Here is an 18,649-nt window from a genome sequence, read left to right as displayed (position 1 = left end):
CGGGTTTGATCCCCAGAGTTATGTTTTTTTAATAATCCATCGGAGATTGAAAAAAAAAAAAAAAAAAAAAAGAACAGTCATATAATAACTAGAAAAGGGGCCCACAAGCGGCCGAGCGGAAAAATCGCTGAACACTGGTAGTTCGGTAAGAGGTTCGAATTCCGCGGAAGGGCCGGCTGCATGGGCGTTTTCGTGGTTTTCAACCATGTGTAACGTGTATACGAGCCAGTTTCCCTTTGAAAGCCCTCCACGAATACATCCCTCCCCTTAGGCAGATAGCCCTAGTGTGCTTTGCTGTATTCTCAATACACACAACTAGAAAAGGATTGCAAATTTTAAAACTCCCTACTTCCTCTTCATTCTCTATTGTCAAAAACCTGTCTCTAAATAACTCGCACAATTATACAGAAGACACTACTTAATTTTTAGTTTAAGCCTTCTGAGTACTTGGCGTTATAGTATTAACAAATACAAACTTTGAAATGCATGAAAAATTTGAATGTAGCAAAAAGAACCACAAAAAATAAAGGAACAACACAAAATTTGCAAAATCGCATCAATTTTATTAGCAGAAGTTTGTGAAAAGTAGCAACTTTGCCGAATAGCTCAAGAACTGGCAACACTGCTGTGGAGGAATCTCTGCCTTCTCTACTTAAAAAAAAATATATAACTTTATGGAGGATTTTCCAAAGGAAAATGAATAGTATTCATGTACACTGCGAATAAAAGGGGGGAAGAAAAAAAAGAGGGGAAAAAAGGACAGTTCTATATCTTCCATTCTACAGGGCAGATTGAAGAAGTTCAAATTGCATTTTTCATATCCCGAAAGCGCGACATAGGATATATATTAGATTTATATATAGCATTGTTCTAATACAGGTATCTTGACACAAAATAGGACTTTTTCTGAAACGACATGGGAATTTTTTTCCATATATCGATTCTACGAGTCAAATCATGCCTAAATATTTTGTAAAATTTGGTGCGAAATTTACGGAGAAATTCAAAAATTTATCTCGGAGAATTTTTGTCAGTTTGAGCCAAGAATAATTCACTTGGCGAACTTCTTAATTTATAGCAACCTATTTTCCTTTCCTTTTTTTTTCATTGCAGACAAGAGCAAAAAAGTGATTGTTCATACTTTCAAATAATTTTAACGAAGTGCGTAAACCACTTTTGGCGTTGTTATCGCTTATAACAAGTACGCCAAATTTCAAAATGCTCCAATATGTAAATTCATGTATATCTTAAAAATTTTGAATAATTTTTTGCAGGTGTGCCTAGAAATACATCTACTTTAAGATGATTTAAAAACTTTTATAGGTTATAATTCAAAATGCTTTTCGAAAAATTTATAAAAATTATTTAAAAATACAAATTTTTGAAATAAATCGTAAAAAATGGGCAATTTTTATTTGGAATGAACCTAAATTTCGAAATCTTATGAGAAGAATAAAATAAGTTTAATAAAAATTAAGTTTAATAAACAGATATTAACAAATATATACCGAATTGAGCAGCTAAAATTTTGAGAGCTAATTTTTTAAAAAACTACTCGTGCGATTTTTACAAAACGGCAGTTTGGCATAAATTGAGTCGTAGAATCGAAATATGGAAAAGAATCGGCATATCATTTCAGAAAAAGTCCAATTTTATGTCAAAATACCTATGTTAGAACTATGCTATATATAAATTTAACACATATCCTAAGTCGGCGCCCACCAGCGGCCGAGCGGTAAAGTCGCTGAACACTGGTAGTTTGGTCCGAGGTTTGAATCCCGCGAACGGGCTGGCTGCATGGGCGTTTTCGTGGTTTTCCCCATGTGTAACGTGTATACGAGCCAGTTTCCCTTAGAAAGCCCTCCACGAAGGCATCCCTTCCCTTAGGCAGATAGCCCTAGTGTGCTTTGCCATAATTAAATACACCACACCATATCCTAAGTCGCGCTTTCAAGACATGAAAAACTCAAGCTGAATATCGTCAATCGGCCCAGTAGAACAAATGTGGAGCATTAACCTTTTTTTTTTTTTTTTTTTTTTTTTTGAGTCTGAAGGGTTATTGTTATCGTTGTGCGATTTTGCCTTGAATCACTATAAACGGCGAATCACTTTTCAAACTGTTGTCAACAAATTTTAGAGTCCTGCATTATATTTGAAGAAATTAAATAATGAAAAATCTGCATAAATGTATGTATATGTCTTGCATTGTGATAAAACAACGGTACATACAGCCATCGAATTTGGAATGACGTAATCCTCCTACGAATATGGTCATGTGGGAAGACCAAATTTGGAATTTGTTTTATTATCGATTTCATATTTTGTAAAACTTTAACGAATTTTTGAGTAACAAACTCAACGATTTAAAAGCGAGCATTGGCAACACTTTACGGGGGGGGGTAATCTTTTTATCTTCAGCGCGCAGAACTGTATATCGGAAATTCTAAAGATATGCTCATTTTAAAATTATGTTGCCACATTGGTATTAAATTGAATTTTATGGTTTGAGTGCAAAGAACATGATATTTAATAAATAAAGGTAACACACAAAACGTTAAAAAACGCCCCATTGGACGTAATTTATGAAATCTGAAACATTTCAGATTTAACCAAAAAAAAAAAAAATATATTTATTTTTTCGCAGTGTTATAGCATGTAGAGCACTACGAAAATAGAAAATATCCATTTTTCCAGCCCTCTGTTAGGGATTCGAGCCCGGAATTCAGCTGTTACTGTTTAGCGGTCTTGTTTACACGGCCATTGATTTTTCTCATTTTAACAAATATTACATTAAAATGTATTTATGGAAAAACAAAGGAACATTAATTAGTTTAAGTGAACATTTCATTATAAGTAAGGATTTTTGTCGGTATAATTTCAAATCCCTTTATTCCCACTGTCTTCCACGAGAATACGCAGGATAGCTTAGAAAAGTGTTCAAATTATTGAAAGATTGTCCATGAGATTTATTTACTGTAACAAAAGAGTATGTCTAAGAGGATTTGTCATGCTACGTCTATTTAGGACAAAATGCCAACATTATTTTTAATTTTTAATCTGAATGAATTCCCGTTGCAATAAAATTCCCATAAAATGGCTTGACAAATAAACACTTGTCCTAACACAGTCCGACGATTCGCATATTTGTATTTCTGATATGAATTAGAGCTTTATTTTAAAGTACTAGAATTCTTTAGGGCCAATTAAAAAATAAATTAATCTTTAAAATTCTGGTTGGAATTTCGTGATTTTGTAAGTCAGCACTGTGAAACTTTAAAGCCCCCCTCCCCTTTATTTCTTTCAAAAAACAAAGAAAGGATTTTGAATTTTTATGTCATGAGACTAATAATAAAAATTTTTTGGTTTACACCAGTTGTTTTCTAACGCTATATTAAGTAGAAATAACGTTTCAGACTTATATTTCTTGACTCAAGTTCGTTTTAAGATGGATGATAGATATTTCCAAATTAACCCTTTCTATTTGTTGAAAATACTTGCTAAGAACTTTGGAATTTCAAATATTGACAATAGAAATAATTGAGCAGTCATCAGAAAGATGCATCTGTTATATATGTAACTGTAACTGTATCTGTTATTATCTTTAATCATAACTGTACAAAAGACATCTGTCTACTTTGTCTGTCTGTCTGTAATATAGAATAGTAGATGAGCAATGTAAAATAAACAATGTTTGTGTACATCTTGTTAATCATCACTGAGCACATACCCAACATATACAAAACAACACATGGCGCAGTTGAGTCGGTCGTAGATTAAAAAAGAAAATCTGTTTTGAAGAACCATGCAGGGTCCGAAAAGATATTCTAAACAAAAACATGTTGGGAAGTTGTTTACAGTGAAATAGAAACTTCTATCGCTGGTAAGTGCGTTGTTTATTTTTATGTGAAGTGGCTAAAAATACGTATATATAAACTATTTAAAATCCTAAATTAAATATGGATGGATTAAAGCCACGAAGTAATCTAAATTTCGAAGGTAATTTAAGCGAAAATTGAAAGAAATGGAAACAAAAATTCCAAATTTATATGTTAGCGTCTGGTGGTATTACTAAATCACCTGAAATTAAAGTAGCTATTTTATTGCATATTATTGGTGAAGAAGCACTTGAAAAGTTTAATACCTTTAATTTAAGAAGATAAGAAGAATGTTGACAAAGTAATTGAAGCTTTCGAAAATTTTTGCATACCGAAAGCAAATGAAAGTGTTGATAGACATATATTTTTCTGTCGAACACGACATGTAGGCGAATTCTTTGATGATTTCTTAATCGATTTAAAGAAATTAAGTAGCAACTGTGGATTTGCAGAATTAAAAGATAGTTTAATAAGAGATAGAATAGTAAGTGGAATTCTAAATAAAAATCTCAAAGATAGATTATTAAGGGAAGATCAGTTAACATTGGAGAAATGTATTAAAATGTGTAAAGCTTCTCAATTAGCAGAACTTTAGCTGAAAACTTTAAATGAAGAAAATAAAATAGAAGCGATCAAACGTAATAAATTTTGACCTTCAGAGGAAAAAAGTTAGCCTTGTAAGAAAAACTGTCATGTAAAACAAAAGCAACAAAGTATTAATTCTTCTTCAAACTATCAAGGAAATAAGTACAATAATCCGAAACCATGTAGAACTTTTCATAAGTTATACAATTGTCCTGCTTATAATAAGATTTGCTTGTACTGTAAAAAGAAAAATCACTTTTCTAAAATGTGCACTTATAAAAATGTTAATGTTGTACAGAATAATTTAGAGCATGAGTTACATAATAATGGTACTGAATATATTTTAGGGTCAGTAGAAGATACAAATCCATTTTCTAAAAATAGAATAGAAGGGTTTGAAAAACTAAAAGTAAACATATCTAAATATTTATTTGTTAAGTTGGATACTGGAGCTCAGTGTAATGTGTTACCATTGCCTAAATTTAAACAATTAAATTTAAGAGATAAATGTTTGACTAAATCAAAAGCCACTTTAAATAATTACAATGGTACTACAATTGATGTAGTCGGAAAATGTAAATTATTATGTGAAACATCAAAAGGGAACAAGGATGAAGTAGAATTTCAAGTCGTAGCATGTGATAAAACTGTTCCAGCTATTTTAGGTTTACCTACATTGCAAAAATTAAACCTAATACAAAGGATTTTTACAGTAAATCCTGATTCCAATGAAAAGTTACCAGAATCTTTAAAAGGATATCAAGATTTGTTTAAAAGAACTGGGAATTTAACTGGATATACATATCATATTAAATTAAAACCAGAAGCTGTTGGTAAAATAGAACCCTGTAGGAGAATTCCACTTAGCTTATTAAATCCATTAAAAAAGGAATTAGCAAGAATGGAAAAGGATGGTAAAGAAAGTTAACCAACTGTTATGTATTAATCATTTTTTTTTTTTAAGCTTAAGTTGTTTTGCTTATTTCAGTTTTGATTTGTAATTGAAGTCCTAATTTTTTTGTTGTTGTTTAAAGTTTAAATTGTAACTTTTGTAAACTTGAATTTTGGTTAGGTTGTTTTAAAAGTTTTGAGTTGAAGTTGTTTAATTTTAATTTGAGTTTAGGGACTTAAGATTTTTGGTTTTTGTATTTTGTTGTTTTGACCTTTAAGGTTGTTTAACTTTAATTTTATTTTAAAGCCTTGCTGTTGCACTTTTGGTGTGTTAATTTTTTTTTCTTAACCTTAAGTAACTTAATTTGTATCCCTCTTTCTTTTAAAGTTAAACGAATACATATTTTCTCACTGGCCGTAGGTTAAATTTTTTTTTTTTTTTTTTTTTGTATTTGTATTTCAATTTGGATAATATGTGATTATACTTTAATTGTGACTGAAGAAACAATTATTACAGTGTTGACATTTTTATTATGAATTTTAATGTTGTGGAATTAGTAGTTTCGTTTTTAATTTCCCAAAGTCATTTTTGTATTAACTTGGTTCAGAGTTTTCACCCCTTGCCCTCGGCTTGGATTTCTTTCATGGAAACTCTTATCAGCGGTTATACTGCACCCCAAAATTCCTTTTCCCAAGCGTTCCACATGTGGGGGGCGAAGTTGGATGGATATACCATATGTTCTTTCACGAAAAGAGGACCCTGTTTTGCTGACAAGCAATCATGGAGATGTTCGACAGTATACTTATGGTGGGGGTAAATATCCGTTGGGTTAGAAGATCTGCATTATCGACTGGGACCCTGGAGCGAGGTTAGTTTCTTCCCCCCTTGTTTCCGTCTGCAGTTTTGATGACACATTGGTGTGGCCTTGGAAGTTGAATGATGGAATAGCGAGAAACGGCTCGTCTGGTAGTCGGGAAACCCCTTCCCGTGAAGATTTCTAGCGTTGGGTTGCTGGGTTTGGCTTCCAGCGGATCAACATCTACGCCAATTTTTCAAAAAAACGCACCAGCTATTAAAGTGGCTGCGCAGTGTTTTTCAAGGGACGGAGAAAAGAAATTTCATGAGAACCTTCGAAGCACAAGAAAAAAAAGATGTCAACTTTGCCGTGCATCTTGGAGGGCAGCCGCATCGTAGATGTAGCAACGTAAAATAACCCGCACCGAAGAGAGGCTTCAACATCTATAATTCTTGCGAAATTACGCTTTCATTGATGGCCTGTGGAGGGAAGACCTGTGTCCTACTGGTTGGAAGCAGCAATAGGAGGGAAGCCTGGCCTCCGAAACAATAGCCTTTGTTAAATTTTATCAACTTAACTTTTTTTTCCTTACAGATAATTTTCCAAGTTTTCCATGAGATCAAATTGTTCGCCGTTCGCCTGTATCAAGTAATCTAACAAAAAATTGTATGATGGATCCCAAATCCGGAACTGTGAAAAGTATATATTTGTATATGTTAAAGAAGGGTATGTCATCCTTTTCTGTTGTTTCCTCAGATATTTAAATGACCGGTCACCACCAATTTAAAATGTCACTGTACTCTTACTAGTATCTCCATAAAGTAAACGTTAGTTTGATTTTATTTAACCTGTTGTAATTATTGTATTTAACTCTTTACACCTGGACCTTACACATAGAATGGGTTTTGTCATAACACAGCGCAATTTTGAAATTTAGAATTGTTTGCATATTTTGTTTTATGTTACACTATGATAACTACTCTTATACAGTTTTGTGATTGATACAATATTGATTGAAATGTTCTGTTATGTTACATATAACACACAGTTACCTACCTCATAATCTAGTATGAACTTTAGCAATAGTTAATTCACAGAAATGATGTTCAGTAGTAAATATTAAGTATGAATTTTTTCTAGAATGTTTTTATGTAACACAACCAACGAAATTCGTGAATTCATTAGTGGTAGTAAGGAAAAAGGATGGTAATTTAAGAGTGTGTTTAGGTCCTCAGCACCTTAACCAAAATATACTGAGAGAACATTATCACATACCAACCTTTGAAGAAATTTCATCTCAAATGACAAATGCAAAGGTCTTTAGTATTTTAGATGCAAACAAAGCATTTTGGCAAATTAAACTGTCAGATTCAAGTTGTGAATTTACTACATTTAACCCTCCGTTTGGTAGATATTGTTTTTTGAGGTTGCCACATGAACTGCGTTCATCACCAGAAGTTTTCCACAGAAGTTTTTCTGAAATTTTTAGTGATTTAGAAGGAGTTCAAATATATATAGATGGCTTATTAGTTTGGGGTAAAGATAAAAAAGAGCATGATTTAAGATTAAAGAAGTTGTTGGACAGAGCCAGAGAAAAGAATGTTAAATTTAATTTAAATAAATGTAAATTTGGGCTGAATGAAGTGAAATACGAGTATATGGGACATATATTTTCTAAAGATGGTTTAAAACCAGATGAAGACAAAATTAAGGCTATTCTAGATATAAAACCACCAAAAAATGTGAAAGAATTAGAAACTTTCCTAGGAATGATTACACATGTTTCTAGATTTATACCTAATGTATCAGAATTGACATCATATTTAAGAGATTTGTTGAAAAAATAAGTTATCTGGAACTGGAATGCAACACATGAAAAAGCATTTAGAAGACTAAACGATGTCTTAGTAAATAAACCAGTTTTATAGTATTATGATATAAAGATGTCAGTAGTTTTATCTGTAGATTCATCTCAAGAAGGACTAGGAGCAGTCTTACTGCAGAATAATTTACCAGTAGCATATGCATCTAAGGCATTAACAGATACACAGAAGAATTATGCTCAAATTGAAAAGGAAACTTTAGCTGTTGTATTTGCATGTGAGAAATTTCACTAGTATATATTTGGAAAATATATTACTGTGGAAAGTGACTATAAACCACTGGAATCAATTTTCAAAAAGCCATTAAATAAATGCCCTTTAAGATTACAAAGAATACGCATAAGATTACAGCCATATCAGTTTGAGATAAAATATAAACCAGGAAAAGAACTCTTTATGGGGGATGCATTATCAAGATCATTCACTGATAAAGGATCTGATTTCTTTGAAGGAGACATAGAAGCTCATGTTGGATTGGTTGTAGAATTTATACCAATGTCTAATGGTAAAATGGAAGTTTTTTAACTGGAAACAGAATAAGACGAAGAAATACAAGTTTTAAAAAAATAATTAAAACTGGATGGCCAGATGAAAAATGTATGGTTACAGTACTGGCAAAACCATATTTTAACTTTAGAGAAGAACTATCAGAAGCAAATGTATTAATATTTAAAAATTCCTGTTGTTGTACCAAGAAGTTTACGAAAAGATATGTTAAGCAGAATTCATTATGGTCATTTAGGAGTAGTAAAATGTAAGATCAAAGCAAGAGAAATATTATATTGGCCAGGAATGTCGAAAGAAATTGAAGATTTGGTCCTGAATTATCAAACACGTTTAAGTTTACAAAAAGCTAATAATAAAGAACCAATGATATTGAAAGAAATACCTGATGGTACATGGGAAGTATTGGGAACAGATCTCTTTTACTTTCAAGGAAAGGATTATCTAATGGTAATTGCAGGAAATATAAAGATTTTGCAAGAAGATGGAATTTTAAAACCAGAACTTCAAGCCCAAATTACCCACAATCTAATGGAATGATTGAAAGACATATTCAAACTGTCAAGAGAATGTTAGAAAAAGCTGTAGTTGACAATAAGGATCCATATATGGTATTACTGGAATATCGTAACTCTCCTATTTCAGATGAAATTAAGTCACCTTCAGAATTGATGTTTGGAAGATAAGTAAATGGATTGATGCCTATAAAAGAGAATTTCGTCCAAGCTAAACAATATGAAGACCATAAACAACATTTACTGAAGAGACAAACTTTACAAAAAAGTTATTATGATAGAAATGCAAGACCGTTAAAACCACTGAAGGTAGGAGATCATGTTTACATAAATGAGAAAGGGAAAAAACTAAATGAAAGAGGGAAAATTATGGAAGAAGCAGAAAGACCACGTTCATATAGGATTATAAGAACAGATGGAAGAATTGTAGAAAGGAACAGAAGAGACCTTTTTAAAGGAACTAATCAGAAAGAGTTTGGAATACAAAACAACTATGAGAATGAAGTTATAGATGAACCCGAAGTACCTGAGAATAGCAGGAGCACTACAAATTTAGATGTGCATATATGTCCTTCAAAACCTAACAGAAGTGTGTCACCAAATAGTGGTGTTGGTGTATTTAATTATGGCAAAGTACACGAGGGCTATCTGCCTAAAGGCAGGGATGCCTTTCGTGGATGACTTTCTAAGGGAAACTGGCTCGTATACACGTTACACATGGGGAAAACCACGAAAACGCCCATGCAGCCAGCCCGTTCGCGGGATTCGAACCTCAGACCGAACTACCAGTGTTCAGCGTCTTTACCGCTCGGCCGCTGGTGGGCTACCAAATAGTGAAAGAGGTATAGTATCATCAATTTTTCAAATGGACATAACTACGTTACTCGATCTGGTAGGACTGTTAAGAAACCTTATTATTTAAAGGAATATGTTTAGTTTTACAACTATTATTATTTTTTATAAAAAAAGGGAGATGTTATATATGTAACTATGTTTGTGTACATCTTGGTAATCATCACTCAGCACATACCCACATATAAAAAACAACTCAGCATCTAAACACCATATTTCAAAAGTGATAATAGGGACTATTTTATAACAAAAACAAATTGATAGAAATGATTACTTAATATAAAAATCAAGCAGCATTCAAAAGTTGTTTATTTCCGCTGCCAAGTTTCAAATATATATACTTAAATAAAAATAAATAGCCATATTTTTTATTTTTAAGCTCCTATACTCCAGGACACGTCACGAAATTTTCGATGGTCAAGACAATTTTCGATGGTCAACAGTAATACGTACGCCTGCAATTAATTATGAAATTACACGGATAACCAGTATATCTTCACAGAAGAAGCAAGTTCCCCAAAACGTCCGATTTTAAAGGCTGAAACTGTAGCTCAAAATCTTGCTGGTTTGAGTCCATTCCTAAAAGGGCTTTTGAACATTTAGCACAGTGGATGCATTCGAGCCTATTGGTTGTCTGCCGCGCTGCTCGCCAGGAGGGAACTTAACTGAGAAAGCTATTTGCTATATCATACATCCTAAGTCGTTCGAATACAGATATCTGCTAGTTCAACAAACGGTTGCAAGAGGGGCTCCATCCCCCTTAAATTCCTAAATCCGTATATATGACGTAATATTGCACAATTTTTCAAGCTTCTGGATCTAATAAGCTTCGAAATGGTATTTCTTGAATAACATCAGCCTTTGTGCTGATAATGTACTCGTGGGAGATATTGGTATTTTCCTCCTGACTTTTTATTTTTCTTTGATTAGCTCCCATCTATAGGAAATTGTGATAAATTTATTTTAAACGCACCAGATTTCATTAAAATTTATGAAAGTGTCGAATGTACAATTGCTAAAAAATACAAACTTTGTCACCACATAACTAAGAAGCTATTAATGTTAAAAAAATAGGATACTGCAGTACTAGGTTTTAAGAGAGTAAAAAGTTCCGGATTGCCAAAAGAGAACGCATTTTTTTTTTTCAGTCTAATTTTTATCTGTTTTCTTCTCTGTTTAAATTATTTATTTTCTAATAAAAAAGAAAAACATGAAAAAAGAGAAGGAAAACGATAATCCTAAAAAAAAAAAGGAAACAACCGCACATAAAGAGTTATTTTAAATTTTCTGAACTTCACTTTTAAATTCGGGTCAGAAATATGCAACTCAACTCTTCGCAGAGGTTTCGTTCCCCTGCCTCGTCAGGAAAGCGCGCATTGTATGTTTCTCTGCTACGCAGGAAGCAGCGGTTTGTTTTGATGGAAACGCTATGTGAAATTTTCATGTTTCGCATGCTCGTTTTGTATCATCAAAATCCAGCTTGGCAGTAATTGACGTATTATTGAAGGCAAATTGTAAATAACGGTCTTACTCTGTCATTTGCATGATTTGATTTTTTTAATGACTTTTCATTTTTAAATTGTTTTAAATCTGTCGGAACTGAAGTATTGTAATTGAGTTTTGTGGCATATAACTCATTTCAGGAATTGATTTCAAAATGCATTAATTTTACGTCGCATTCATTAAAAACGCTTAAACTCAGCTTATTATTTAATTTTTTTCGTTTATTATTGTGGCAAGCAACAATTTTATATATTGCTGAGAAGATAACTATGCTTGAACTGGATGAAAGGCCAGCTTAAAATTCGATTTGTGTGTGTCAAGTATGACATCCATTTTTTCCTTCTCGATACCAGTTGTGAAACGCCTTCTTGGTTGGAAGAAAGGAGAAGGTGAAGAAAAGTGGAGTGAAAAAGCTGTCAAAAGTTTAGTTAAAAAACTTAAGAAGACTGGTGGTTTAGATGAACTAGAAAAGTCCATTTCAAATCAAGATCCTAATACTAGGTGCATCACTATTCCAAGGTAAGTTTGACATTTATTATCTTTTACTTAAAAAGGAAGTTGTCATGTGCTAACCTAGTGATTATCAATAGTAAGTAGATGATAAGGTTATAACTGTTTTTGCCTTGAATTTAAAACTAGTAGAGTAAAGATGCATAGTGTAAAATCCTCAACCTTATTAATTTAATCATAAGTTTAATACCATATTTAGATCTTACTTTTAAGATTGTGCTATTAATTTCTATCATAAAATAATTATGTGTTTCATAGTAAAATAACGAAAGCAATGCTGTTAAGATGTAGGAAGAAAAAATTAGTTTCTTTACTAGGTATAGGTATAATTATATGTATTAATTTAAGTGCTAACAGTACACTTATAAATTTATAGACTCTGTATTTATGAAATTTGTCAAATATTTTATGCCACATTTGCTGTTCCTGAATATGTTAGCAGGAGGATATTTTAATTCAAAGCTAATTTTTTTTAAATTCTTTTCTGGCATATAGCTTTTATAACTTTTATTTTATGCATACATTCAGGCCATTTCTTCAGAGTCTACAAAAACAAAATTCTGAAGTTAATAAAATTATGATGTTAAAATTTTATGATAAGGGCTTATAAATAATAGATGAATGCTGTACTTCTTTGATTGACTTTGAAACTGTCATTCTTTCACAGTGATTTTTCTCCACATTTTTTAGTAATTTCGAAGGTATATCATGCGTTTCACTTAGTAATTGCATCTGGTAAATTGCTTAATAATTTGCTGCTGCTGATGTGAAGTAGTCCTCCTTCCTTATATTATGTAGTCAGTTTTTCTGAAATTTACAAGTAATACTGAATACTAATCTGCAATTTACAGTGTTTTGTATAGTTTTCATTAACTGTGTAGAGCCATAAATTATTTAGAAGCAGGAGACATGAAAAATACAAAATGCCCTCACCAGGACTTCAAACCTGTACATTTCGAATATGTATCGAGTATGCTTCCAGTTACACCACAAAGGCATGTGGAAAGAAGGAAGAAAATACTTAATATAATTGTAGTATAAAACTTATCATAAAAGCAGTTTAATTTTGGCAAAATGTATTTTATTAATTCTGGATCATTTTCAGAAATAATCAAATGGATGTCAGAAACATAAATAAGTTATTTTACAAAATTTTTAGAATTAAATGACATAGCATAAAATTATAAGTTTGTTCCTGTAATATCCCAACTTCAAGGACATTCAAAATTTTTATTTATATAGCTTATTGATTTTAATGAAAATAAACTTATTTGTAGTAGAAACTGATGCTGAGTTGATCACTCGCACTAATTGCGAGTTTGTTCTTATTTTTTTTAAGTATAAATTTTATAAAAGCATACTGTTAGCTTTATGTGAATGGTTTAAATGAAAAGTATTCTATAGATGAATATTCACAGTTAATACTCTTTGTTGACTAGTTTGAGGAAAATTATGAATTTCAATAAAAATTAGAGAATATTTAAGGTAACTGATGCAATTTATCACTGATAAAACATATGAAGCTTTGTGTAAAAGTTTCAAAAAGTAATGTTTGGAAGCAAACACTGATTAATCTTTGGTTTAGGTAACAGTGAAACTCAAAATTACGATATTTGTTTTAATATGATAAATGAATGATTCCTCATGTGAATTTGATTAATTTTTGTCACCTTTGCAATTAAGCAAGAGTATCCATAGGCCTGCGATATATGTCACATAGTAAATCCTTTGGTAAAATAGACTAATAATTTAAATATAATAATTTAAAAATTATTGACATGCATGTAAAATATTACTATTTTTAAATCAAAGTAGTTTAAAATAATGATGATATTTTATGCTCGTTTGGGACTTTTAAAAAAAAACTGATCTTTATATGCGTTTTATTTCAAAATTTGAGGGAAGCGAGGATTCAGTACTTTAAGTACTCTGCCATATGGCTATAGGCATCTATAATAGCTCAAGATACAGACCTAAGTTTTCTTTCTTAACTAATGGTAAGCTGACATGATCATGACCCAATTTTAGCTAATGATACGTTTATTTGCCCTTGATCCATCAAAGGATAGCTTTGTTAACAGGCTTATAATAAAGCTATCTTCTCAGTTATTGGTATGTGAATTATTTATAGCTTTCTATATACAAGGTATAATTTAATCGAATATCAATAATTTCAGTAATGTGTCATTAAGGATTAAAGAGTAAAAGAATCATTAAGGATTAAAAGCATTGCTTTAGTGTGTAAGTATTTAGCAGCATTACCTTTAATGAATTTACATTATTTACGCATGTAAGTGGTATATAATGATTAAGGAATAAGATTAGTAATAGTACTGTGTGAGTATAAAATAATGATTTCATAAGAAAAGGGAAAATCTTTTTAAACATTGAATAGTCATTCACGTCATGATTACTGAATAAGGTAAGAAAGAATATGTGAAAAAAGTATTCCCTTTAAAAATAGTGTTAACTATTTCATGTTAATACATTTCTACTATTTTCTTTGGTAATCAGTAGGCTTCATAGTATAAAGTTTTTAATAACTGCATATAATGATTATTTATAGTTATAATTTGTTTAATATGTACTCATTTAAAAAATGCTGTGTAAAAAAATAAATAACATGAAAATATGTTTTAAATATTTTATGTATATTTATAATCCAAAATGAATAGCCATTTGGAGGGGATATGGTGATGTGTTAGTGGATTAAAACAACAGGATTTTGTCTAATTAGCTTATGATTTAAACTAAAATTATGATTTATGTCTAAAATTAACATTTGATTTAATTTTGAGAGAAGTTATGTAATTTGATAAACTAATATTATTGAAGGACTAAATTCAGAACTATCAAACTGGCATTTAGTAACAATTTTTGAAAATATATAGTGTATTTTGTAGTCATATTTTTAAATTGATTTATATTTTAGAATATTATGCATACTACAGAAGTGCAACATTAAAAAATAAAAATATTATGTTCTTAAATCTGTATATTTTTGCAGTTTAAGAGGCTGATGTTCTTTACAGAAAAAAACCTTTTCTAGAAATTCTCTCTCTCTCTCAGTTCTGTATACAGTACAAAGTCTTTAATCCGGACCTCAAAGCTACAAACTTTCTGTGCATGTGTCAACGCATAATGCGCATAATACCTTTACGCATGCGCATAATACGTTTACGCATGCACATTTAATGTATAATGGACAGTATAAGCTAGGCTAAAATGATCTAATTATCTATTTCAGTTAATGTTGCAGATTGTGTTGTTCCTTAATCTTCTAATTGGATCCGGCTTATCATTTTTTGCAGACTGTTAGAGCAATTTTATAAAAAGTAAGCTTGAACTTTCGATTATGCCAAAAAGAGTTTCCGATTCTGGAGCTGCCAAAGGATCTACAAAGTGAAAGCGGGTTTCGATGTACCGTTTCTGAGAGTGAAGAAAGTGACAGAGTAGTTATTGAAAATGAAAAAATTTCGATTCACAAGTTAGTCGGTATTCTCGACACAGCAATTACAGGACTCGAACAGTGGAACTGAACAAGAAATTATGTCTGTTTATGGAATTAAAGAGAAAGTATTAGAACAGAAAACAAGGCAACTTAAAAAACTTACGTTGAAAGAAATGTTTAATAAAGTAAACAAATAAATATTAAGCTTTCTTTTTGTAAATTTCGATACCCTTTAGTTCATAATTGCTCTTTATTTCATTAATTACGGTTTCATATTTTTAATTTTATAATTTCTGCATGCAATCTTACCAGATTTAAATTGATGATCTATAATCCGGAATCGCCGAAGTCCCGATGAGTCCGGATTAAAGACTTTGTACTGTATTGCATTATCTGATTTACTTCTCCTCATGTGAGCAGCAAAGTTCAATAATGTGGCATTTTTGTCAGTGTTTTTTAAAATGTGGGCAAAACATAGCTTTAAAATTTCAAGTGAAAAATCTCAGCATTTTTTAAGTGAAATGGTATAATATCCTTGAGAAAACAAATTATTCTGTTCTTGAAAACTCTATGATGCTTGAAAACTCTTTTAAATTAACACTTATATAGATGGTTGAGAAGGTAAATAAATATGAACTGAAAATACTTTTCTTAATATTTAGTTTCTTTTGCCAGATAAACTTAACCATGTTACTGTCATTACCGTGCATTGCAAATCGCATCTATTTTCTTAAACCATATCAAATGTTGTTAATATCCAGTATATTGGATTCATTAAAATTTAGATTATTCAGAATCTAAAAGTATATATTAGTATATTCTGTGTACGTCTCTTTTCTTTCTCCCCCTTTTTTTAATGCATGTCGTACATATAGGACTCATTTGCTTAGCACATGCAATGAATATGCCATTCAGATTCAAACTTGGTGAAATTGTTTTGTTAAGAAAAGAGGCGTAAAGTCATTTGGTGGTTGATCTTTACATTATGGTGTAACTTGGCGTTTTTTTGGCGAAAATTTGGCGACCAACTCTCTTACAGCAACCCTCTATTTTTTTTTCCCGCTGCCATTTTGTTTTCACGAAGTAAAGACATGTTTCTTTTCTTTTTATCTACTGAACACTTCTTCCAACAATCTACTAGCCGAATTACACTTATGCTAGAAATTTTATCTAACAAAACTGCTTAATCATGACAAATATTCACTGCAAAATTGGGAAAAAGTGCACAATACCATACTCCTTACGCGTTTTTCAAAACAACACATACACATAAACCATGTACACGCTGACTTATTTTTACTTAAAAACAACATCCCAGAATTGCACAAAAATGGCATTGCGCACACTCTTCACTATATCCATGTACACTGCTTTTTTCTCATAAATTAGAAAAATTTCACGAAAATACATGACAATTTTCTCAATCTTTAAACCCGGTAAAAAGAACATATACAAATTACCTGATCGCGAAAAAGTAATGAACATTTCCACATATAAAATAAATAAAATATCCAAAAACTTTTACCTCTAAATCATCTATTACATTATACACGTCACCAACGAATTCATACCGCAACCATTACAAATACTTAGTGTCAGATATTTAAATTATTTCCATGCACGTTTACTTCAACTAAAACGTATACCAAATTCCTACAAACATAAAATTCACAAAATAACTATCATTTAATTAAAATATAATTAAATTCAAAAACACTACTTAAAATATAAATGAGCACATACATTAAATTAATACATACATAAATACCCATTTCGAATTCACTTTAGTTACGGCCATGGGATCCAAAAATTCACGAACACTGTTTCACACAACACAGAATAAAGCCAAATACAAAATTTCCAGATTTTTTCCCGATTTCCCCCCTTTTCCGATTAAAGAACCCTAATTCGTTCATTAATATCACATGACATATCCCATGATCTCTCATTTCCCTCACACAAAATAATGCGTAATCGGAACTGAGTACTGCTCACATTATTACCAAAGTGCCAGGTAGTAACCTTTATCGCCTCCAAAATGTCGCCAAACTACCAGTTACCATATTGTAAAGATCAACCCATTTGGTTTTTGTATTTATGTATTTTTCATTAGTATATGAGAAGCATTAACGTATTTTATGAAATTATTATTTATTTATATTTATTAAATAAATGATGATTTGGTAATTTATGCTCATGAGTTATTATTCTAAGGTAAACTTCTAATGAATAAGTTAATAATTTATGTTCTCATAATTTTTTTTTTTTAAAATTTGAAACACATCCAAGTTTACTGTTTTAAAATATATTGCAAAATTATACTTGCTTGAAAACCTTGTTGATATGCTTTTCTGACACAAATTTTTTCTTTGTGTCATGTTATTTAGCGATGAAGAAGTTAATCTTGTAAATTGACTGTGTTTTATGAATTTAAAAAAAAAAAAAAAAAAAGTATTTGCCATTCTTTAATAAAAAAGAAGAAAATGGAAAGTGCTATGCATATCTCTCTGTAATGGTTGAATATTAATTTGTCAGATTGGAAGAATAAAATTGCAAATTTCTTCCCTTTACAGCTTTAAAATAGTTTTTTTCTTATTACTTAAGGAAATTTGAAAAGATCCAGGGTATTTTTATCCAATCTGTTGCACTTCAAGAAAACTCTGAGTAAAGTTTGTCTTGTTTCTTTCTCCCAATTAGAGGTAATTTTATTAAAAAAGATATGGGGTTATAATACTTCTCGCCTCCCTTTCCCAGTAATTTAAGTAAGAGATCATAGGAGTAATACATTTATTTCAAATCTGTTCACTATCTGATGCTATGTCAGACAAAATATTTGCCAGACGAAATTCTAATACCGAGAAGTTAACTGAATCAGAAGTTCAGCGAACACACTTGCCAGCCCTAGAACGCAATTTGATTTGAGTTTACACATTCCAGAGTCTTGGTATAACTATATAGAAACTGTAAGCGAATTTCATTATTTGTATATGGCGTACACATTCGATTTCAGACAGAGTACATATATAAAAAAGAAATCGCTTTCACCCCCTGTTGTTGCTCGTAGGTTATAAGCTTCGTAACATTATCATAAATTTGAGCATTCCGTTCTTTCCGCCAGACGGCACAAGAAACAAATACAAATGTACTATCATGTTTACTTAATGTCTGTTGCGTAGAGCTCTTTCGCCTGTCTGTCTGGTTTTGCTGTTGCGATTTCTGATTGCGTTTGAATGTTTATACATGTTGGGAATGGTTCTGTTGATATTTAAATTCTAAATGTCAG

The 18,649-nt window shown here is 31.2% G+C and overlaps 1 protein-coding gene across 4 annotated transcripts in view; it reads left to right on the top strand.

The window, feature by feature from the left end:
• The first annotated feature begins 11,262 nt into the window (after window positions 1-11,262).
• Window positions 11,263-18,649, top strand: part of Smox (Smad on X protein) — a 192,402-nt gene continuing 185,015 nt past the window's right edge. For 3 of the 4 annotated variants that reach the window (XM_035369412.2, XM_035369404.2, XM_035369386.2), the window contains exon 1: window positions 11,264-11,924. In XM_035369412.2, the coding sequence (XP_035225303.1) occupies window positions 11,728-11,924 (197 nt within the window). In that variant the 5' untranslated portion in view covers window positions 11,264-11,727. Of the gene's footprint in view, window positions 11,925-18,649 lie in introns of all 4 variants that reach the window. The other variant, XM_085809446.1, reaches the window with a different exon arrangement.

The sequence above is a fragment of the Stegodyphus dumicola genome, chromosome X2, assembly GCF_044657685.1.
Source record: "Stegodyphus dumicola isolate Sdum_Otavi_A_Nest chromosome X2, ASM4465768v1".
NCBI classification, from domain to species: Eukaryota; Metazoa; Arthropoda; class Arachnida; order Araneae; family Eresidae; genus Stegodyphus; species Stegodyphus dumicola.
The sequence above is the reverse complement of the archived record's forward strand: the minus strand, read 5'-3'. Positions and strand labels throughout refer to the sequence as shown.